This window comes from Ctenopharyngodon idella, chromosome 4 (assembly GCF_019924925.1).
Source record: "Ctenopharyngodon idella isolate HZGC_01 chromosome 4, HZGC01, whole genome shotgun sequence".
NCBI classification, from domain to species: Eukaryota; Metazoa; Chordata; class Actinopteri; order Cypriniformes; family Xenocyprididae; genus Ctenopharyngodon; species Ctenopharyngodon idella.
The window spans coordinates 23937287-23962564 of NC_067223.1; the positions used below are offsets into that span (position 1 = coordinate 23937287).

At 38.2% G+C, this 25278-nt stretch overlaps 3 protein-coding genes across 24 annotated transcripts in view; 1 reads left to right on the plus strand and 2 right to left on the minus strand.

Annotated features, from left to right (window-relative positions):
* cbln14 (cerebellin 14) overlaps positions 1 to 515 on the minus strand; it is a 31994-nt gene extending 31479 nt beyond the window's left edge. Inside the window, exon 1 of the mRNA XM_051892066.1 lies at positions 194 to 515. Within this exon, the coding sequence (XP_051748026.1) occupies positions 194 to 362 (169 nt within the window). The 5' untranslated portion in view covers positions 363 to 515. The remainder of the gene's footprint in view (positions 1 to 193) is intronic.
* Positions 1 to 25278, plus strand: part of LOC127511224 (uncharacterized) — a 239084-nt gene that overhangs the window by 95737 nt on the left and 118069 nt on the right. The window lies entirely within an intron of this gene.
* Positions 1 to 25278, minus strand: part of LOC127511192 (cerebellin-1-like) — a 127130-nt gene that overhangs the window by 37690 nt on the left and 64162 nt on the right. For 2 of the 10 annotated variants that reach the window (XM_051891902.1, XM_051891903.1), the window contains exon 3: positions 5711 to 5842. The exons of 3 other annotated variants lie outside the window; for them this stretch is intronic. In XM_051891902.1, the coding sequence (XP_051747862.1) occupies positions 5711 to 5842 (132 nt within the window). Of the gene's footprint in view, positions 1 to 5330; positions 5507 to 5710; positions 5843 to 5937; positions 5989 to 25278 lie in introns of those variants that run through there. 5 more of the 10 variants (XM_051891907.1, XM_051891906.1, XM_051891905.1 and 2 more) reach the window with 5 other exon arrangements.

The following is a 25278-nucleotide window of genomic DNA, read 5'->3' on the forward strand; positions in this document are numbered from 1 at the left end:
AGCAATAATCTACTGAGTATCTTCTTTAAAACAAACGTGTCTATATTCCAAAGCGTTCTTGAAGAGCTGAAGAAATATAGATTAGACAGCTGGCATCACAGTATGAGTAATATGGTGTTATAAATATGTAAATTATTGCATTTCATTTTATTCTGGGACTACCCTGTCATGTATGTAGTGTCCATCACATTACCTTTGTTTTCTGTTCTTAGTTGCTCCATTTCAGTCTCCAGAGATTTCATTATTGTTTCAATGGTCTTTATTTTCCCCAGTTCTTCAAGGATGTTTATGTTTGGTGAAAGTACATCATCTGCCGATATAGCCCACACATTGAGCATTAAAACCGTTATAAAAATCAACATTATTGTGCTCTCGGTTTCTAGCGATGTACTGAATCAACTGAATTAATGTTCTCTTAGTTTTAAAGACAACTTGCGTAATTGTTTAAACTGTCCAATAGACTTTAGACTGCAAATATGTTTTGGGTGTCGACTGTAACCTTTGTTTCCTCAGGAGGGAATGAGATGCGTCGAATGAGGACACTATGGGGAATGTCTCTGCGTGACTGCATCTGAAGCACGTATGCAACTAGTCCAATCCTGCTTGGTGCCGCATCACCATGTGACGTGTGACGGCGCACCACAGAAGCTACATAGGGAAGCCGGTACATATTACAGGCATTCATGAAGTATGCCTAAGGCCCAATCCCAATTCTACCCTTTCCCCTACCCCTTTGTTTTGCGCGTTCACGTGAAGGGGTAGGGGTGTCTCGATACTCTGATTCACTGACTACAGTGCGTGTAGTGATCATGGTAGTGATATTTCCACACAGGGTCGATCACTTGTGTGTTACCTGGCTGCCAGTTTCTCCACAGCTTGAATGATGTGAACACAACTAAATAATACAGTTAAAAGAAATATCTGTGATCCTTCGTGGCGCAGTCACTATTTACGTATTGTATCGTCTGTAAACTCTTGTGTTACCAAGGCAAAAACTGACTCATTTGTATTACATTGCAACTCCACCAGTCTTGTACATTCTGTATCATCTTGAGAAACTGAAGGCTCACACGTTTTCGAACTGAAACCGAGCGCCGTTTTCTTAAGTCCAAAATACAGCGCAAAAGTAATCTGTTAAACGTGCTTGTGCTTGATTTCTGTTGATATGCGCACTTCGTTGCTGTTCATACTGGTTAAATGTTACAGGACACTAATAAAAGAAACTATGATGATGTGTAGTAGTGGTGTCCCATTTCTTAGGGGAATATTTTCACCCCTACACCTGGCCACTCTGTTTCAAGGGGCAAGGGGAAGGACGAAGGGGTATAAAAGAAAATTGGGATTGGGCCAAAGTATGTCAGTGTCATTGTTTTGTCTCAAGATGCACATCAGTAATGTTTGTTTTTTTTCTAGTGAAGGTTTATAAAAGCTACTTAAATGCCCTAATTGAACTAAGGCCTAATCCTGGCTTAGGCTAAGCCCTGTCTGTGGAACTGGGCCATAGTGTATTATACTGACTTTAATACAGTAATCTATTGCAAATTTCAAACACACATTAGTCCTCATTAATACAGGTTCATAAGTTAATGATTCTTCATGATTTTCATCTTAAATCATACGCTGAAGGTTCATAATTATTGGAATCACATTCTTCAAAGCTCCTGTTATCTTAAGGGAAACAGTAGATAACCACTGAAAGTGTTGTGGTTACTCAGTTACTGTAGACAGAAACGGGTCGAGTGGCAAGTCACTTCAAATTTGAAGTTACCTTCAAATTGCAGTGATTGTGGTGGCTTCAATCCTTCCATATTTGGCTTGAATTCGATACTTCTGACACCATGTTGTAAACAAGTGTGCACGCCATGTATGTCAATAACAACTGAACTTTATTTGGCTCCGCTCTCCAGAGGAGTCTTAACTGTTAGCGCCCTCACCTGGTAGTCAACACACATATTACACGAGCTAGGCATAATATGCCGGGCTGAGTCAGTCATGTCTGTCTTAAAGTTAGATTTCAATCATTGAAATCTCGAAACACTTATGATGCAATGAAGCCTTGTTTACTGAAATCACGTGACTTTGGCAGTTTAAGATCATATGATACACACTCCGAACCACTGATTCAAAACAAAAGATTTATAAAGCTTCAAAGCTTCATGAAGCGGTGTTTAGTTAGTGACGTGTGCTAGATATTGTTGAATAAAGTCGTTATTTAGTCTTTTTGGAGCACAAAAAGTATTCTTGTCACTTCATAGCATTAAGGCTGAACCATTGTAGTCACATGAACTGTTCTAAATATGTCTTTAGTAACAGTTACCTTTCTGGGCATTTAAAAGTCTAAGTTAACTTGCTCTCAATGCAGGCCTCACGAGCCATTGGATTTTATCAAAAATACCTTAACTTGTGTTTCGAAGATGAAGGACTTACGGGTGTGGAATGACGTGAGGGTGAGTAATTAATGACAGAATTTTGATTTTGGGGTGAACTAACCCTTTAACTGAATTTCTTTGAGTGAGTTGGGCACATTTATTCAGATTTTTTCTCTAAAGGCTGCGCAAGCCTCAACAGCGCAACCTTGTTACCGTCAGTACATTATATATTATTATTCACTATCAGTCACCATTTACACTAAATTAATGCAGAACAATTCTCATGTTTTTGGTGATTCCCTACTTAAGTTAATATTATTTCAGAATATTACTCTTTTTAATGTATTTTCTTATCAAATAAATGCAGCCTTGATGAGCAGAAAGAACTTCTTACAAAAGAATTTTTAAAAATATTACTGAACTTTTGAATGGTAATGTATTGTATATATTTTTACATGACTGTGAATAAATGAAATTATTTGAAACATATGACTTCTAATTTATTCTTTCAACAAGTGAACTTGTTTTGTGTGTGTTGTGGCAAATGCAAAGTAGAACCAAACTAATCTTGTTGTTTGTTAAAGCCAAAGGTATGTTCTTACACATCTGTGCATTGTGCACAGTATGCCCACTCTTTTCCCAGTGTACCCACAGTATACCCACACTTTGCCCACAGTGTGGGTTTGCTGTGGGCTCACAAATGGCCCCAAAAGGGGCCCACTCTGCTGTCCCACTGGGGCCCCACACTGGCCCCATAGTGTGCATTTCACGCCGGTATCTGGGCCCATAGTGGGCTGCCCGCAATGGCCCCATACGGGCCCCAAAGAAGCATGTTTGCTGGGATAATAATCTGGTAAATGTGGTGTCCTAATTATAAAGCTTTTTTTTTTTTTTTTTTACATTTTGATGACAAAAAAAATCTTGGTGGGACTGATAAATGACCTCATGAGTGCTTCAAAGCAAACATTTTTGGGAAAATATGAGGAAAAGAAAATGCCACAATGTCATTTTATTCTCTTATTTCTTTTCACATATATTTTATGTGGCCTTTAGTAAGGTAAGTGACTAGAGCACACTGAAAATATACCCAAGCGGGGATAAATGAGTTGTACTTTTTCAAAATGGAAGTGTGTCATGAAGCTCAGTGCAAGTAGTCCATTATCAAACACACTGTGTAATAGTTTTGAAAGATGGCAGATCATTTAATTCTCTTACACACATTACACAACTGCAGAGAGGTCTGAATGGAGCAGAAGGGTTTTCATTACTATAAACTGAGTTTTATGACTCCATTTCATTGATAATTACCTGTAATTGGGTTGTAGGCGTTTCCAACAGCAGCAGTATACATACTAAAGCCTTCATTCTTCACTGATGTTTGTTTCCAGCTCTTGCTCTGTCATCCCCACAGCCTCTCATGCTCCTTTTATAGTGTCCTGATTTACTGTCTTTTGTACTTGATTTATATTGCTTCAGATAATAAAAGTAATTCAAGTTAATTGATAATCATAGTCAAAGAGATGTTTCAGGCTCATAGATGTTTATCTCTGTTCACAACATTTGTGACACTATGTTGATCTCAACAGAAAATAACTTTGACTCATCTGTTTTATATATATATTTATATAGATCAATGGTTGGCCACATTATAGCACATGAAAGGATAATCACAGAAACATTCGGTTGTGAGAATGGATTGTCAGCGCAGGTTCAAATCTCTCACTTTAATAGTGTAGCGTTTTCAGACAAGAACGAGGCCTTTTGGTGAAAAAGAGGTGTTTATTTAGGCTGTTGTCTGCCACAACCTCACGCTGTACTCAGCCGACCTGTAAGAGAAACACACCTGAACCAGCGAGACACTCTTCAGTATCCAGAGGCAATGAACTCTTCAGTCCTTTATACTCTGTTGTTTGCCTTAAGTTAGGTTTTAATCTACTTGATTGACATAAGTTGTAACTTTCCCAGAGTTTTCAAGATGCTTCTCAAGGCCTCACAGGTGTAAGCTGTCTGTCTTTTCATGTCCTTGAACTCCAGTAAACTCAACCAAGATGGCTGATTTCTTTTTAAGGTTATAGGAGTAGAACCACAGTTCTTTGTGTCCTTGAACACACACACACACAATCGCACTCACAATCACAATGTCAGTGTCCTAAGTCCTAAATAAATATGATTGCATGAGTGCTTCAAAGCAACCACTGTTGAGGAAATATTCATGAAAATATGAGGAAAAGAAAGTGCCATAATATTCTCTTATTTATTTATGTAGGATGAAGAGATACAGATCAAGGATCAGTAACAAGATACACTTAAAAAAAAGTATTATTTAACATTATAGAATTATTACTTTAACAAAACACTTTTGATTCATGTGATATTCATGGGTCCTGTCTGTCTCAGTGCTGAAACTCTTTATACAAACTTACATGTATAGACAGATCAGAACTTATGAATATACCCGTTTTTCACAGAGAAGGCTAAAGCTAGTCCTTAACTAAAATGCATGTTTGAGTTGTTTTAACCGAAAGTAACTTGTACTGACAGATCTTAAAATATGTCAGTGTCATTGTTTTATCTCAAGATGCACACCAGTAATGTTTTTTTCTAGTGAACGTTTATAAAAGCTACTTAAATGCCCTAATTGAACTAAGGCCTAATCCTGGTTTAGGCTAAGCCCTGTCTGTGAAACTGGGCCATAGTGTATTATACCGACTTCTATACAGTAATCTATTGCAAATTTCAAACATACATTAGTCCTCATTAATACAGGTTCATATGTTAATGATTCTTCATGATTTCCATCTTAAATCATACGCTGAAGGTTCAGAATTACTGGAATCACATTCTTCAAAGCTCCTGTTATCTTAAGGGAAACAGTAGATAACCACTGAAAGTGTTGTGGTTATTCTGGTTATCTGATATCCTATTGCCAGACCAAAGTCTCACATAGACAACATCTCCAACCTCCAGGATCAACACAACTCCATTCGAAGAGTTTAACCCACCCTGAGGCTGATAATCATAAGCTACAACCACATGCTCTCCATTCTTAAAAATGGATGCACCTGCTATAGTTGGGCCATGACCATGTACAGAGACTCTGAACATGTACGCTCCTTTCAGTGGGGCTGTGAAAACACCTAAATCAAATAACAAGAGATACAGAATCAGCTGTTTCCTGTATGATTTCTCAATTACCAAACACACTGTGTAATAGTTTTGAAAGATGGCAGATCATTTAATTCTCTTACACACATTACACAACTGCAGAGAGGTCTGAATGGAGCAGAAGGGTTTTCATTACTATAAACTGAGTTTTATGACTCCATTTCATTGATAATTACCTGTAATTGGGTTGTAGGCGTTCCCTATGTTTGTGAAGACGTTCCTGTAGGTTAGTGTGATTTCAGTGGTAAAAGGACCAATATGTTCACTGCTAGATTGTGTCAGTGCAGCTGAAAAAGCTATTTCTCTGTCTGTTATTGAAAAACATAAGCAATATTGTGATATATTACTGTATTACACTGAGAATGTATACACTGAATTTAACATCATTCAAGCACACTTTCACCTCTATTTTCCTTTCTCAACTCCACTTGACTCAGAGTAAGATTTGAAATTTCTGTGAAGGAATAAAGATTCTGTTAAATGACATTTACACTGATTATTGTAGTAGATAACACAATTTACACAGTATACACTCAACTTTACACTAACATTTACACTATACAATGTATTGCAGGTGTTTTACTATGAGGATCCTTGATAAAAGAGTGAATGTTTTGGTGAAGTACCATCATTTTTCTTGTTCATCTCTTCCAGGATAAACGTCTGTTGTTCCCTCAGTTGCATCTCTAAAGCTCTGATGTTTTCTTTCTGCTCTGTAACGGTGGCGGTCAGTTCTCTGATGTTTGCTTTCTGCTCTGTGTAACCTTTGGCTAAAAGTAGAAAAAGAAACCCCGACTACGCCACCTAGGTTATTTTTCTACCCAGGAAAAATAAAATAAATACACCCAAAAAGAGAATTCAACCAAAAGGAAGTACAATAAGATGAAGGACCCTGCTGGTTTGGATGGAATTAAAGACAGAGACGTGACTTGTATCAATTTATTCCACAAAAGTCATTGATTCTAAAATGTTCTTTAAAAAAAAAGGAATCTCTTAAACAGTTTACCAGTAATGTACCCACAGTTACTATGAAACTAGTAAAAGTCCACTTTAACAGAAGGGACAAACCACACAGCAATCAGTGCATAATTCTTAAAGCAAGTGATAAAACAAAAATACAAAACCAAACCAAAAAAAGACAAATATTCTCTCCCCTTCTGTTAAACCTCAATATCACAGCTCATCAAATAATGTGGATAAATACATGGCAACAATTACTTATACAAACAAAATAAATAAATAAAAATAATAGATACACAATAACAATAGATAAATCACAATTAATATTTAAAAGTAGTCCAAGCTGCTTCACTGAAGAAGAATACAAAGCATGTTAGTTTAATATACTTGCACAAAGGACGAAAGCATCCAACACTTATTCAAACTTGTTGGACAGATAAATTGGGCAGAATAATCTTTAAAACAGTGTAAATCAGCGGTTCAAAACCGCGACGTCCACAGCCAGTCGTATCCCCGGTGAAACAGCAATATGGAACGGATATGAAATCAGTCAATGAAACATGTATAAAACACATATATAAAACAGGTATAAAACAGCAGGTATCGTCACTTCAAGCACACCCATCCCAGGGGAAAGTAACAGTTCTCTGATGTTTTCTTTCTGCTCTGTAACGGTGGCGGTCAGTTCTCTGTTCTTTTCTTTCTGCTCTGTAACGGTGGCGGTCAGTTCTCTGATGTTTCCTTTCTGCTCTGTAACGGTGGCGGTCAGTTCTCTCAGTGCTGCATGGATGTCAGGGATGCCCAGATTGCAGTATTGTTGTCTGTCAGTTGAAGCTTCAGCTCTCAAAGTGTCTGTTTGAGGTGGATTCTGTCTTCCGTCCTCAGAGCTGATCTGTTGACTGATCTCATTCTCATTGAGTCCTCCATCTACCTGCTGCTGGACGACAAACACAAAGGTTTCCAACAGCAGCAGTATACATACTAAAGCCTTCATTCTTCACTGATGTTTGTTTCCAGCTCTTGCTCTGTCATCCCCACAGCCTCTCATGTTCCTTTTATAGTGTCCTGATTTACTGTCTTTTGTACTTGATTTATATTGCTTCAGATAAATAAGTAGTTCAAGTTAATTGTTAACCATAATCAAAGGGATGTTCCAGGTTCAGTAAATGTTTATCTCTATTCACAACATTTGTGGCACTATGTTGATCTCAACAGAAAATAACTTTGACTCAAAGTTTGTTTTTGTTTTGCTATGTCCTCGGACGTATATAATATTATAGTGTGATTTGTGGCTATGTTCTTTTCCCTTTTGAGTTTCTCTCTCCTTGTTGCTCCAGATTCTGGCTAATCAGTTAGGAAAGCGAATTGGCTCCTCTCTGGTCATAGCATCCTTTAAAAACACGCTCCTGCGCAATACAACGGAGTCAGCGTACTCCGACCTGTTGTAAAGTTGATCAAAAGTGAAGTAGCCTGTTTGCATGCTTAATGTTGCTCCAACTGCTTTTCCCACTTTTTTTTTTTGGCTATTATTGCTAATATTTTTACTTTAAAATTTTGCAATTCGGACTATCTACTGTAGTCTTCTGAGGTCTGATTTGGTAGAAGAGCCGAAGCAGACAGTTACAGAAGTGCAGAGGTGCAAACTCAATTACTGCAGTCCACAAGTCCAGCTCTTTAACATCCTGTCTGTAAGACATCTCAAAATGGTGAGCATAGTCAAGAATAAACGCCTCAACCATTTGCATGCAGTAAGTGCAGGCTCATGGTGTGGAGCCTCGTGAAAGTATACACAAGGCTTAAAACAGAAACATGCAGAACACATGCATTGTCTTCAGCAATTTTTTTTTTCTTTTGCTTTCTGTTCTGCTAAGCATTTTAAGTTCCTTGATTTGTCAACAATGTTTCTTTTGTTTTTCTGAAGTTCTCCCCCTAGACGGCACATGACAAATTCGCTGATGTGATTTCTTTCAGGAGGAAGGCATGCATGGTCAGGGTGTTGGGCGAAAAAACAACAACAAAAAAAAACAAACAAAAACACAGGCGTCTAGGTAGGATTAGGTAGAATATCTTTGATATTCTGCTTTGAGGTAGAATATCTATATTGATTATTAATTAGATATAATTAAATCTAGTGTATGATTAAAATGATGAGTGGGTCTAGTGATGTTTTACTTGACCCCAAATGAGTTTAGTAAATCTGTAAACGCAGCCCCTAACGCATCATTTGTATTATCTACGTAAATGTTTAAATTTCCAGTAATCATTGCTTTATCGACGTGGACCAATAGGTCTGAGAGAAAATCTGCAAACTCTTTTAGGAAATCAACATATGGCCCTGGAAGTCTATACACAGTAGCCAAAGCAAGAGATAGTAGGGACTTTTTTCTTATATCTGAGAGTGTAACATTTAGCACAAGCACTTCAAACGAATTAAACCTATGTCCTGTTTTCTGAGTAACATTAAAAATATCTCTATAGATAGTTGCAACACTGCTCATGCTTATAACAGTAGCCTGGTGGAGTAGACTCATTAAGACTAAAATAATCATTCTTTCAGGAGGAAGGCATGCATGATCAGGGAGTTGGGCGAAGAAAAAAAATCACAGGCGCCTGTGATCATGTGTCAGGGGTGGCCTTATGTTTACAGTGAGGTGTTCTGCCTGATGCAATATCTGTGTTCAGTTTCGCAGGTTTCGTCTGAAGGTAACTAGTAAAGGGGCTGGTGGTGCACAAGTAGGGATTTGTAGATAAAAAGTAATGAAGAAATGAATGGATATGTGCAGATGTTTTACCAATGTGTTGTCTGTGATACAGTTGCATGTGTAAATTAGGTCAAGTTGGTTGCCAGATATGTGGGTACTTGTGGTGATGAGCCATATGTGATTGAATGAGGCTCGAAGAGAGAGGAAGTCTGAAGCATAAGGCTTCTCTAGATGAATGTTGAAATTAGGGCTGAAACGATTAGTTGACATTATCAACAACGTTGACAATAAAAAATTGTCGACAAATATTTTTGTTGTCGAATAGTCTTTTGATCTCATATGATCTATTTGAAGGGCCTGCAATAATGCGGTTTGACCAGTGGGGCGCTGTAGCACAATACTGTAATGCAGCCCTCCCAGATCAAATCCGAAAGAATAAGACTTCGGAGTGCATAGTTCAAACGAAGTCGAACCCATAAAATGTGGAAGTTTAACATAGCATAAAACATAACGTTTAGCATAACTACAAAAAATGCAGTCATGCAGGGCCACCAACTCTCATTCAAACTTACTGTTCGCCACACGTCCATTTTCTCACGCAGTGAAAGATACATAGCAGAGCATAGAGGACACAGACAGCACGCCGACAGATAAGACAGATCAGGTTACTTTTGATATAAAACAAAGTATTAACTTTTAAATTCTGTCGATTTTACTACGGGATTCAAACAATACATGTGGTTTTGACGCTCTTCAATGTGGAGTGACAGATCGCTGTAGCGCCTCAGGTCAAGCGGCACGTGAACCTGTTATCTCTTCCTCTTTTCTGCTATTACAACACCAAATAAACATGAATGAATATTAAAAAGTATGTTGAAAGATACAGTACAACTTACTGAAATGAATCCAGCTCTAATGTAATCACTTAATCAGAGTTTCAACCGCAGAAAGACCGCAATAAAACAGCTTGCAAACAAATGTCACAAAATGTTACATTTACCTCAGGAAAGCCATTCAGTGACCATAAACTCTATAGTTAGTAAAAAGAAGAAATCTAGAGAGGAGCATTTTTCAGAAATTTTTGCACAATATTACATATTAATTTTTTTACTCTGACATCACTAACTATAAAGTTATTACAATTCCCAGACTTAATAAAAACACAGTACGTCATTTTAACAGTATTTTTTAACAAATTAATTAAAAATACACTTTCAAAAGCTGAAATGATTTCCTTGTTTTAATTATTAGTTAAAGTATAACTCAGTATTTTAAATAATTGCTAGTGGAATAATCAAACAAAGCATACTGATTAACCAGTATAATAATCAATGACCAGTCGATTAATCGTTCCAATAATCGGTAGATTAATCGATTATCAAAATAATCGTTTGTTGCAGCCCTAGTTGAAATCACCAAAGAATACAAGTGGACTGCCATCTTCAGGGATTGAGGACAGAAGCATGTGGGGCGAAAAATTACTACAGTATGCATTTTGACCAGGTTGTAATTGTAATAGCGAGAAACTCAAACAAATTGTAATTGCATAGAGAGGGTAAGTTGAGTATTTCCAATTGTTCGAAATGAGAAGATCAGTGCCCCCACCCCTCCCAGACTGGCGAGGGGTATGAGAGAAAGTGAAGTTGTTAGAGAGAGCAGCAGGGGTTGTTGAGTCCTCGGGACGAATCCAGGTCTCAGTCAAGCACAAGATATTTAGAGTAGATTTAGTAGCAAAGGCTGGAATGAAGTCAGGTTTGTTAACTGCTGACTGACAGTTCCATAGACCTACAGAAACAGAGAGAGGTGTGTTAGAAGAGGAGTAAATAGAAGGCAGCGCACTACTGCTAACCTGCGTCTTATGTGTGATAGTGGAGCGTTGCTGAGAGACAGCATGGATGTATTGAAAGCACATGTTGAGTATTAAGGAAAAGAAGAGGTGGGAAAGAGAAGGAAAAGGAAGATACTTAAAGGATTAGTTCACTTTCAAATGGAAATTAGCCCAAGCTTTACTCACCCTCAAGCCATCCTAGGTGTATATTACTTTTTTTCTTTCTGACAAAGACAATCAGAGAAATATTAATAAATATCCTGATGCATCCGAGCTTTATAATGGGAGTGATAGGGATCAATGAGTAGGAGCTGAATAAAGTGTCTCCATCCACATCCATCCATCATAAACATATTCCACAGGGCTCCGGAGGGTTAACTAAGGCCTTCTGAAGGGAAGTGATGCGTTTGTGTAAAAAAATATCCATATTTATCAAGTTATGAAGTAATATATGTAGCTTCCGCCAGACGGCCTTGCATATTCAAATTATGGAAAAATGGAACTGGCACCGCGTTCCGTGAAATTAAGAAATAAGAAAGAAAATGACAAATGAAAGACATAAACATCTGGGATGAAATGGGGGTGAGTAAATTATCAGGAAATTTTAATTTGAAAGTGAACTAAGGCACTAAAGTGCCTTACCGGTGTCCTTGCTCGCGCCGGTAGAGTCACAGTCAATTTAATTCAATTCACATTTATTTGTACAGCGCTTTTCACAATACATATCATTTCAGAGCAGCTTTACAGAAAATGCATGCCAACATTACAATTTAGAGTAATCTTTTATCAGAGGTTACTATGTCCAAATTATGTAATTTCATAAATTTACATATACAAATCACACAGTTAGTTAAATGTATTAATTTAAGCAATGTATTAACTTAAGGTAGAAACAATGAGCTCATATAAGTAATTAATACATGTTAATGATTAGGATATATAGCAAAATTATAGCAAAATTTGGAATGGTGCATATTAGCCTTCCTGATAATGAAAGAAGGTAGAAACACATTGAAGACATCTGAAGACAATAAACGCACAACTGGGAAAATATATGGTTGATCTGTGTTCTTCAAGCCATCTTGGATATTTTCATAAGAATAAAGTATATTTAGAATACAATGCTAATCGACATAGCATTAATTACAGTATAGAATACTTTCAAATAATATACTGTCTGCCTCATTCTGTGATAAGAAGCCACTTCAGATCCTAAATGGAATTTATTTTAAACACTCAACTGATATTATGAAGTGAGTTTGGAGTAAAAATGCAATGTTTGGTGTGTTTTACTTTTCAAATGCACACCGTAAGTGACTCAAACTCAGAGCTTGCAGAGATGGAGCAGCATTTACTAAACTGATTGAGCCGCTCTGATCACAATCCTGCTCCTCACTATGAAACATTATTGTTTAGCACATTATAAACATCTACATTTGAGCAGATATTGACAAACACTGTACTTCTCAGTAAGCACTGGTCTAAACATTCTAATAATTATAATGTTACTCATATTACTTTTATATCATACAGTGTTTTGTTATAGAGCATGTTGCCTAGGTTGCTTTACCCTATTCAGTAAGGTATAGCAAGGGGAATAGTAGTCTTTGCAAAGTGCTCGACCCTTGGATTGTCAGTACAAGATCTTGACCAAAAATTGATGCACCTCTTGATGGAAATAAATGTTATGATGTTATTTATAAACAAAACAGGGTAACACTTTACATTAAGGTTCCCTTTGTAAAGGGTTTATAAAGGTGTTCATTAATGAGTAATAACTCATTTACAAATGCATAATAAATCATTTATAACCAGTTATAAATACATGAATAAAAAGGCTGGCTTTTACTCAATACTTGCCAAATAGTGAGCCAATTTTAACTCACAAGTTATAAATGCTTAATAAATGTATTTATTAATACTTTTTTTCTCCCCTCAAAACCAGATTCAGGATTATCATAATGTTAATTGTTATATGTAATTGTTGACTGTTATAGTGAGGCCAAAGGGTGCTGTATTGTTTTTTTTTCCTCATTATCCTAATACGTCTTGTCTTTTTGTGCATGCTGATGCTGGTCATGATGCTTAACCACAGCAATTCATAAAAGTTTTAGATGTATTGGTCCATCTTTATATCCTCCAAAACACTAAATGCAAAAAGGGTGATTGACTTGTTTATTCATGATATTTTATTAACGAATCAATTTCTTCCAATAGTAGTTGTACCAGCGAACCTCAGGATGGACACCAGTGAACCATTTATCGATGAGCTAGAAACATTACCAATCTGTGAAAGTGTGCTTGAATACAAAATGGGCACCCATGAATCCTTTATTTTTTAAGTTTAATTTTTGGCGTTTATGTCTTTACTGCATAGGATAGTATAGGTGTGACAGGAAAGGAGAGAAGGGAATATGATTAGCAAAGGACCTCAAGCAGGGATTCAGACTTGGATTATCTGAAGTGAAAGTGTGCTGTATTGGAGAGCTTGCCTGTGGCTCTGACATGAACCATTTATTTATGAGCTATTAACAATAGTAACCTGTTAATCAGTACCCGTAAAGTGGACATCTGTGAACCATTTATTCATGATTACAAATGTTAGTAACCTGTTAAAGTGAACCTTAAAATTGACATTTGTGAACCATTTATTAAGAAGTTATACACATTAATAACCTCTGAAAGTGTATCAATGTAAAGTGGACACTTGTGAACCATTTATTCATGAGTTAAAAATGTTAGTAACTGGTGAATAGGAACCTTAATATAAAGTGAAGACCTGTGAACCATTTATTAATAAGTTATAAATGTTAGTAACTGGTGAATAGGAACATTAATATAAAGTGAAGACCTGTGAACCATTTATTGATGAGTTATAAATGTTAGTAACTGGTGAATAGGAACATTAATGTAAAGTGAAGACCTGTGAACCATTTATTAATGAGTTATAAATGTTAGTAACTGGTGAATAGGAACATTAATATAAAGTGAAGACCTGTGAACCATTTATTGATGAGTTATAAATGTTAGTAACTGGTGAATAGGAACATTAATATAATGTGAAGACCTGTGAACCATTTATTAATGAGTTATAAATGTTAGTAATCTGTGAAAATGAACCTTAATGAAAAGTGAACATCAGTGAACTGTAACTCAAAGGAAACCCCAAAGTATAATTTATTTAACATTAATTTAATATTTTTTAAAAATAACTCCTGCAAAGAAAAAAAAAAGCCTCAATGGGCTAATGAAGATGCCTTGTGTGCAATTGTTCCAATAATTCCAATATAATTTATTTTCATATATTGTCATTCCATTTTCACTTTTTCACAAAATATTCTGTTACAGATTTATATAGCTACATACTTAAACATACAAGTACATCAACTTGCTACTGGATTTACATTGCTTTTGTTTGTTTGATGTAGAATATTGGCAAAGTTTACAGATCTATACATCCATGAGTCTTTTTCAGCAAAGACAAGACAAAATTATAATCAATAGATGACAGTTGAAATGTCATGTATAAAGCCACAATTGTATACTATAGAAAAAAACTTTTTAACATCACTAGTAAAATGGAAGGGGGCTGGGGTGTGTGCTTTACAACGGATATGCATGCAAAATATCTTTGAACAGCTGCCCTAGTGACCCATCAGGATGTTTTCTTCCTTCCCAGTATGACCACTCAATAACCGCAAGATGCTCTGTTAACAACGCCTCAGTTCTGTTTCCCCTTTGTCTCCATATGTGTTCCTTAAAAGTTGACCATGCTCTTTCTAAATGTTGTGTATGACTACCTGATTGAGGATCAACAAAACACTGACTGTGATTCACAGTACAGTGGATGTATCCCATATTTCCTAGGGCATTCCTGTATGTCCTCCATTGGTCACTTATAATGGTACTGCCTTGCTTCACATGCTGTCTAATCAGAGGCAATAGGTGGTGTCTTGACCTTCTTTCCACAAGTTTCAGCACTGGTCTTCTTCTGTCCTTTTTAACTCCCATCATTCCGAAGACCCATTTCTTTCTTTGCCAGGTTCTTCCATACTAAGTCCCAAACATTTCCAGAAAAATTAAATAAAACAAATAAACAAATATATAAATAAAACAAGTCGTTTTGTAGTAAAACTCTATAGGGGTGGGTGATAAAGCATTTAAATCAGTTTACTGCTAAAAACATTTCTGTTAGTAACTTCACTAAGAGCATTCATGCTCTCTATCTCTCTCTCTCACACACATACACAGTGTGAGATATTTTAGAGTTATCCATCAAAGTTTTAATAAAGAATTTTTGGTGTGGAGCTGCCTCTTCAGGTGAGCCCCAAGCCTCTTATTTTCTGTTTCTAGCAGCATTTTGGAATCACATTTCCTTAAACTGGTGTATATTGAGATTTTTAATGACCAACAATTCAATAATATTGTGATTTTTTTTTTTTTTTTTTAGATTATATCACTCACCCCTATACCTTAACATTTAAGGAAATTCAATTACAATCATATGCAACAAAATTTTTTGAATATAAACATTTGAATTCAATCATTTTTAAAAAGAATAACTCAGCCAAGAATTAAAATTTTGTCATCAGCATTGTTAAACAACTAACCTTTCGCTTATGTCGGAAGCTGCTTTCATCTATTATGACAAATTCTCTTCTTCCACCCACACAAACTTTATTCCTTGCTCTCAGCTCTCAGAAACCGGATCCGGGCCGTATCCAGGTGAGACCAAGGACCTGCACCTTGACACGACCACAACGCAGCCCTGACGTATCAGCAGAGATTGAGTCAACTAGATCATCCACTCTGAGGGCCTCATCGACACGACAGCCACGACACAGTTCCTCAACAACCGTCCATACCGGCGTGATCCTCAATTGGATGGAACTGAAATAAATACTTTTAATGTTGCGATCCTATTGGACTTATGATAGCTACCTGAATCGTAACAAAGCACTGTTGGCCAGAGGAGAACTGGCACCCCGACTAAGCCTGGTTTCTCCCAAGGTTTTTTTTCTCCATTTTAACACCATTTTGCCACTTGTCTGCCACCTGATGTCACCTGATGGAGTTTGGGTTCCTTGCCGCTGTCGCCTCTGGCTTGCTTAGTTGGGGACACTTGACTTGACATTTTGATATTCAACAGTGCTTTGATCTGCCTGCATTGACACTATTCTTTAAGAGCTGCTGTGCAGCCAAACAATGTACCAGTTATCAATGTAAAGCTGCTTTGACACAATCTACATTGTAAAAAGCGCTATATAAATAAAGGTGACTTGACTTGACTTGACTCAGTCTTTCCATTGAAATAATGCAGACGTTCCTTAATTTTTTTGCCATTCTGCTTAGTGTTCTACTGCTTCCAGCAATGCCATCACTGATTAGGTCAATCTGCCTGAGCCTGAGCCCTTGTGAGAACCTGATAAAGAAATAATTACTTAATAGTTCTCAGTTCATCAACAATAGTTGAAGACTTCAGATTCAAAAGCCTCTAAGTGCCGTCTGAAATTTTCTTCTAAAATGAGCATTTTTATCAAGGTTGTATGTTTAGGTTCAGTAATTTCACTTTAATGGCAATTAATAGGTCATTTTCATTGCCATTAAAGTGAAATAACTGAACATAAACATACAAGCTTGATAAAAATGCTCATTTTAGAAGAAAATTTCAGATGGCACTTAGAGGCTTTTGCATCTTAAGTCTTCAGTTATTTTTATGGCATCAGGCATTCACATACAGCAGAGACAGACAGAGAGATATATTAGATAGATAGATAGATAGCAATTAACAACAACTATTGTCATGTCTGTGGGTGTGCATTCAATTGGATAAAATAAGAACACATGAAATAGTACCTGTAAATAAATTTCAACCACTGGAATAGAGAGCACCTCGAATTCTCAAAAATTGACCCTGTTCTGACAGTCCGATTACAGGTTTGTCCAGGATGTCTTGAACTTTTACAATTCCTGTGATGAAAAAGGTCACTGTTTTGTATGTTAATGCATTAAGGAATTCTACAACTCCTAAAGAACATGATAGATAGATAGAATTTCATATCACAGAACCTTTGAAGTGTCAGTTATTAGGTAAGCACAAGGGTGGTAGTTTACCAATGAGATGTAGGGATTCAAAAAATGCACTGAAATTGTCACTTTACATACGTTTTAAAATATGTGTAAATAACTGTAACGTTAGTTTTTATCCGAATTCTACAGCCTGCCAAAGGGCAACCAGTCCACAGGGATTGTTTTATACGCAATTTTAAATGTTCCCGAAAGTTCCACCGTCACACACATTTTAACTATACCACGTGGGTGAAAGTACTACGATATATGCAGAAAGCATAATTTTTGTGCTCAAAAGGACTTTAAAATACAAAACAGTAGGTCTAATTAGGGATAGATCCATTTCCCAAACCATAAAAATAGAAAAACATTTGAAAAGTTTAAAAAGGCCTACTGCATGCATTTCAGTTTGTGAAAATGATAATATTAAAGACAATTACAAAATGTTGTATTTGTTAAATACAGTTTGTTTTGCAACATATATTATTATTTTGTTATTGTTTATTATTTGCAAGTGTTACTATTTTGTGTTTTTCATAGTGAGATTATTCTTGAATTGTATTCAAATCAGCAGGGTTGTTTCAACATAAAAACATCAATTGAAAAACAAAAAAATACAAAAATGTATTTTTCATAGATAATATGTGAGATTTCAATCATATTTTGACCATTTTGACACACACAAACACACACACACACACACACACACACACACACACACACATTTTTCCTAATTTAATGGATCAAAGTTTTAGCTATTTTCTTAATTTTATATTTAAACTGTAGATTGCTCAAAGAAGTTGGCGCCAACTGCTGAACAACTGATCAACAAACACAAAAGGGAGATTGACCTCTTAAAGGAGCGGGTCGAAGGTCAGAACAATGTAATCAAGGAACTGCAATCTGAGCGAGATTTTCTGAGGCAGCGGGTTGCATCTCTTACAGCAGGTGAGTTATGATGAGTAATATGCATGGTGATGAATGAGACATATAATGCAATGATGTAAATAAGATTTTAATTTTTAGATTCATTGCTTATAATAGGACTTTCAGTGTGAGTGAGCTCAGTCAGTTGCACCATAAATGGAAGTGTTCTTTTCACAATTGGAAGAAAAGCTTGTTCACATGTACTGCAAAGTTTCAGGAGTGACAAATGCATAAATACTAAATTATTCACTTAGCGACTCCTGTAGTAACTATGCTTAACAGTGATAACTGTAGCAAGTTAGCAACGGACTGGACAAGCCTATGTCAAAATAAGTGTTGTAGTGTAAATGCAGAGCAACACACCTGCAACAGTTACCTTAAACAAGAATAAGAAAAAAGGTCTGTTGGCTGAATATGTTTTTCATGTGTCCTTTATAAAGCAATGTTTAAAAAATAGTTGATTTTTTTTATTGAAACTAAAAATATTTAAAGGTATCTAATACGGCTGCATGATTAATCGTATTTTAATCGTGATAACGATATCTGCTTCTCTCAAATGATGAAAAATAATCGTCACGATATTGGCCCGCTCGTTATTTGAAACGTGTTTTTTCTTTGGGATACGCTTGTGGTTGCCAGATGCAAAGAGCTTAAATCCCCCAAATAGAGCTTTTCCCTTAAAAAGATATACTGTCTGAAAACAAACATGTGCGCTGGAGTTTAGCGATCTCCACAGCGAAATTCTGCTGCAATGAAAGTGTCATACTGCCAGTATTTGTTTCTTCACATGCCACTCGTACTATTTGTGTGACTAAATCTGCCATGATCAAACCTTCAGCGATGAATTTCAACAAATGCAACACGGATCTCCACCTTACTGTTTGCAAAATAATCGTGATTATCAGTTTAACCATTATTGTGCAGCACTAGTATGTAATGTATTATTTACTTAATGATGAATATTGTCATTAATAATTAAATAAGTTCATTTGTTTTGTATATTGAATAGCTAAAATGGTAAATAATTAACCCCCTCTAAGCTTATTAAATGTTCAAAATGACTTGACACTTTATGACTTTTCCAACACTAGCTATACTTCATACCTAATAGGGCTGCATAATATATCGAAATTATCGTAATATCCAGGGTATCCGCGGGGCATTAAAAGTCATTAAATGGATTTTGCAGAAATTAAGGCCTTAAATGGCATTAAAAAGCATTAAATTTTATTCCTACAGGCATTCAATTTTTAGATAGTTTTGAAGAAAAATAATACTACCAGTTTATATTGAATATAGCCTTCATAATTAATAACTTTGATTTGCAAAATTTCCGTAACGCCGTTTTGGACAGCGGCGGGCTGGGACATGGAGATGGAAGGCTGCATCAGTGTTGCCAACTTAGTGACTTTTAAGACCTCTTTTGCGACTTTTTTCCAAGAAAGCGCACAAATATACTTGTTAACCTGATCTAGCTTCCGAGACCCCCCGGTACTGCCGTGAGATTTTGCTTGCTTTCACCTCTCTCTCTGCGTGGCTGAGAGGAGCAGTGCATTCAGTTTAAGCTGTGCGCTCTGTCAGAGAACAAATAAAATAGATACTATTGCTTCTAACCTGAGCGTATTGTGATTTTGTCAGACGTCTCGGATTATAAATCAGGATTTTAGCGCTGGGTTACCATGTCAGGGCTCGACACTAATGCTTTTCAATTAGTCCGGGATAAGTGTCTTTTTTGAAGGGGCAAGTGAAAGAGAATTTGACTTGCCCAACTGGACAAGGACCTGATTAAAACGTCAATTCAAAAAAAAAAAAAAAAAAAAACGCGAGAAAGACTGACTGATTTTATTACATTTAGTCTAAGTGGTGATCGATAGTGGATAATAATAGGCCGTAATGTAGTGACGATAACAAGGTTGCGCTGTTGAGGCTCAAATCTATCACAAATATGCAGATTTAAATATGTCAAAGCTGCAATATTCTGAAAGGATATTGCTTCAGAAATTGTACATTTATATTTACACCACAAAAAAACAACCGGAAGCAAACAAATATAAAGGGCTGACATTTGGCAGAATGCGAATGCAAAAATGACATGATGAATATTCTAATTGCATGACGTCATCTATCGACATTTAGTGACATATATATATATATATATATATATATATATATATATGTAACCCTCTTCGTTGGTGTGCTCCCCCAAATGTCTCTGCGTTGTGTGATATACTGGGTGTAAGAGGAGGACACCAAGACCGTCGTTGTGTCACAGCAGTGAAGCTTTCTTTTTATTTGTCTCGTACACATCAGCCACTTGTCACAAAGGAAGAGCATTGTGTTAATTCCAAATTAACATCAAAACATTATATATCAAATTACAACAGGCAGCAAAATAGCTGTAGCTGCAGCCAATCACATGGTTGCAAACTAAGGAAAAATAAACAACAACATACAAAAAACTAAAGATAGATGTAAAATATATGCAAAATACAAATGATACAAACCTCAAAATACACAAATAAACCTTGAACACAATACAATATAAGGAAAAATATACTCCACCACATGGAATTTACAACATATGAAATAATATCAGAAATACGAAACCATCCATCAAAAATAACTGCACATATACGTTAGTAAACCTCTCTAACAACAATATATCTCTTTATATAACACGGATGGTCAAAATAATCATATACATTTATAAGATAACAAAGAGCAGGGAAGACCCTCCTTACCTTGTCACAAAGGAAGAGCATTGTGACCAACAACAGCTCCACCCATGTAAAGAGGGCACAATCAAACAATGAAACACAGCTCCCCCCTACTGCTGGAAGAACATATTACATCTTCCCCACATCCACCCCCTCTTTAAATGATGCCGTCCCAGTCATCACTAAAAAAAAAAACCAACAACATTAAATCAATTTAAATCAAGATTCTCTTTGAAGTGTTTGTGTGGGGTGTGTGTGTTTAAATGCATTGCTCAGGCAGAACTTCTTCTTCGCTTTAGCCTTTTCCCACACTTCCCTTCCTCTCTCTACCTTCTCCTTGTCACTTTCACTTTGGACGACATGTATCTTTAAGGAGAGTCTATCTGGTGGGCGCCTTTTCCGCTCAGGATATCTCCTCTTTGGCTGGTCAGGATTTGAGACTTCCAACTGTGTTTGCTCCTTATCCACTTCCTTTTCACTCACATTCTCTTTCAACTGACTCTCATCCTGTTCACACTCTTTGCCCACAACATCTGGCAATTCCACACTCGTACACTGTGTGATAGTGCCACTGTCCCCACTCTCACTTGTCTCCACTCTCACTTCCTCTTCTCCCTCAGAAACACTTGAGTCCATTTTGGACACCTCCATGTCTGACTCTTCTCGGCCTAGGTACCTGGAACCCACCGGGAAAAACATACACTGGGACAGAAGATTGCGGTGGATGACTCTTTCCCTGCCACCATCTTCCGGACGAACCACATACACTGGAATTCCTGCCTGTTTCTTTACCACCACATATGGACATGGTTCCCACCTATCAGCCAGCTTCTGTTTCCCCTCGACATAACAAACTTTCACCATCACTCTGTCACCAGGTTGGAACATGTGGCTTTTGGCTTTCTTGTCATAGTGCTTTTTCTGAAGGTCTTTAGCATGCCTCGACATCCTGTCTGCTTCATCATAAGCATAGGTCAAGCACTCACGCAGCGTCTGCACATATTCACTGTACTCACATGGCTCCTTTGCTGTTGACAGGCCAAAAAGGAGATCAACAGGTAGTCGTGGATGTCTGCCATACATCAAGAAGTATGGGGAGAAACCAGTCGAATCGTGTTGAGTGCAGTTGTAAGCATGTGTCAGTGCGTCGATGTATTCATGCCACCTGGGCTTCTGATCAGGATCAAGAGTACCCAACATATTCATTAGAGTCCTGTTAAATCTCTCTGTGGTCCCATTGCCCTGTGGGTGGTAGGGGCTGGTATGAGTTCTTGTGATTCCTGTCAGCTTACATAACTCCTTCACCACTGTACTCTCGAAATTTCTGCCCTGATCTGCATGGAGTCTTGCTGGGAACCCAAACCGACAGAAGAAATTCTTCCACAGCACCTTTGCCACAGTGACGGCCTTCTGGTCTTTTGTGGGGTAAGCCTGGGCGAATCTTGAGAAATGATCAGTGACCACCAGGACATTCTCTATTCCTCCCTTAGACTTCTCCAGGACAAGGAAATCCATGCAGATGAGTTCCATAGGGGCATTAGTGTGAATGCTCACCAGAGGAGCTCTATTTCCAGCTCAGACAACATCTTTCACACTGCTCGCACCAGGACTTTATTTCACAATGCATTCTTGGCCAAAAGAATCGTTCCCGGAACAGATTCAAGGTACGCTCAAATCCCAAATGACCAGAGTTGTCATGAAGACTTGTTTTAGCCAGAAGTCGCATTTTCTCTGGCAAGACCAGCTGAGCAATGGACCGTCCCAGAACATCCTTAACATGCCTGTAAAGAATTCCGTCTTTAACCACCAGCCTCCTCCACTCTTTTAAGAGAAGCAGAGCATCTTTTCCTTTCTCCAACCTTTCTCCACGTCTTGGCTTTCTGTTTAGTGTCTTGTAGTGCATAACTGGCCCAATGACAGGGTCCTCTTTTTGGCATCCTCTGATCTCCAGCTTTGTCATTGCAGGCAGCGCATCAGTACCTGCTCCATCAAATGGATTGGCTGACTTTTCAACCCGGTCCAGAAACTCTCCCTCTTTGCATTCAACAGTTCTCTTCCCTGGATCACTAACATCTACTTCCTTCCTTCCTGACTCAACTTCACAGTACTGGTCTCGCTTTGTGGGAGAAATCCACTGTGGGCAAGACTGAAGAGTTTTTGTGACCTCTTGACTCGACATCCTTGAGAGTGCGTCGGCATTAGAGTTGGATTTCCCTTGCCTATACTCGATGTCGAAGTCAAACATGGCAAGCTGTGACACCCAACGCTGACCTGTGGCATCCAACTTTGCGGTACTCATCACATATTTAAGTGGGTTGTTGTCAGTCAGCACAGAAAACTTATGCCCATAGAGGTGGTCATAGAATTTATCCGTAACAGCCCACTTTAGAGCCAAAAACTCTAACTTGTGTGCGGGGTAACGGGTTTCAGGTGGTCTCAAACCTCGGCTTGCATAAGCAATTACTTTTTCCACACCATCTTGAACTTGCGCAAGGACCGCTCCAAGACCCTCACCAGAAGCATCCGTTTGCAGTACAAATGGTAAGTTGAAGTTGGGGTAGCCCAGGATTGGCGCTGTAGTCAATCTCTCCTTCAGTGCTTCAAACGCCTTCTCACATTCATCTGACCACTCAAAAGGCTTTGCAGGTCCAGATGTTCCTTTTACACCTCTTTTCTTTTTCTTAGGGTCTCCAGAGGTAAGCTGATACAGAGGTGCTGCCAGTGATGCATAGCCCTCGATGAAACGCCTATAGTACCCCGTAAAGCCAAGAAACTTCAACAGTTCCTTTGCACTCGACGGCCGCTTCCAATCTCTGACTAGGCTTATCTTCTCAGGATCTGTATGAATACCTTCCGAGGACACCACGTGGCCCAGGTATTGAACTTCTTTCCTCAGTAGCCTGCACTTTTGAGGCTTCAGCTTCAAACCATGTTTACGGAGCCGGCTGAACACCACTTCCAACCGCTCAAGGTGCTCTTCAAAAGTCCTAGAGAAGATAATTATGTCGTCAAGGTAGATAAGGAGGCTCTCAAAGTTCAGATCACCAAAGCAACAGGTCATCAATCTTTGGAAGGTCGATGGGGCATTCTGCAGACCAAACGGCATCCTGTTGGCCTCATATAACCCCATGGGCATGCTGAAAGCGGTCTTGGGCTTGTCGTGTTCAGCCACCTCAACTTGCCAATAACCAGATGTAAGATCGAGAGTAGAGAAGAACCTTGCCTGTCCCAATGCCTCCAATGCATCCTCTATTCTTGGTAGCGGAAAAGCGTCTCTGGTGCTGCAGGAATTCAGTTTCCTGTAGTCCACGCAGATCCTCAAGGAACCATCTTTTTTGGATACAACAACGATGGGGGATGCATAAGAGCTTTTGCTTGGACGAATAACTCCAGCTTCTTCCATCTGGGATAAGGCCTTCCGTACATCCTGGTACTGAGACGGGGGTATTTTCCGATAAGGGAGGCGAAAAGGTTTTGGGTCTACCAGAGGTATCTCATGTTGCACGGTGGTGGTATGGCCATAGTCCATGGAGTGTTTGGAGAAGACATCAGCATTTCTCCTTAACAAATCCCGGAGCAACGCCAACTGCTCCTCACCTTCCACTGCTGCAGCACTAAGGTCAACTCCACACGTCATACCATTAACAGACTCAACACTGGTAGTCTGCTGTTGACTTTGACATGATGGTATCACTGAATTCCCGCACTGATTAGGATGCATGAACTGGTTCTGGCATGGCATTTGGCACTTGTCTCCCTCTTCAACAACATTCTGGATCAGGAAAGCATCTGCAAGCAGGACCCTTGGATGGATAATCACATCTTTCTCAGACAGGTTCAAGAGACGGACGGGAACACAGCCTTTTTCCACATTAGCGAGCAGCTTGGCAACCATAAGGCCTTCTGGTACCCTTTTGGAGGACTGGCTCTCCACCAGAACTGTGTACTGTGTTCTCTTTGGCCCACCCATCACTCTGCCAATAACATCCTGCTCCTTGCCAGCTGCTATTCTTATTCTGTGACCAGCATACTGTACATGACCCACTTTACCTTTAGCCCCATCTGGCTCACTTTTACTCACAGCCACTAGGGCGGAGTGCCACTCAGGATTAGTCAACTTTACTTTGGCCAGATATTTTCTGCCGTATGACGCTTGGAGGTCATTTCTGGAAACCCTTATTACATTAGTCCCAATGAGCAATGGAACACAGGATCGGTACTCTGTTCCAGGGACAACGAAAGCAGGAACATTTGAGTAGACCCTTCCCAAAAACTTGAGGTTGATATAAAGCACACCAACATGAGATACAGGTTGGCCAGCGGCACCTTCAATGGGGATATCTGATGGCTGCAATTCCTGAGTACATAGGATAGGATGTCGTCGCCAGAACTCATCAGTAATTGTGGTTACTTGAGAGCCAGAGTCAATGAGAGCCTTACACATCTCTCCATTCACTTCAACCACCCCTTCACTACAGGGACCTACCAGTGGGGTATCAGCTGGTTTAGACTTGGCCGTTTCATGTTGCTGGGGACACTGT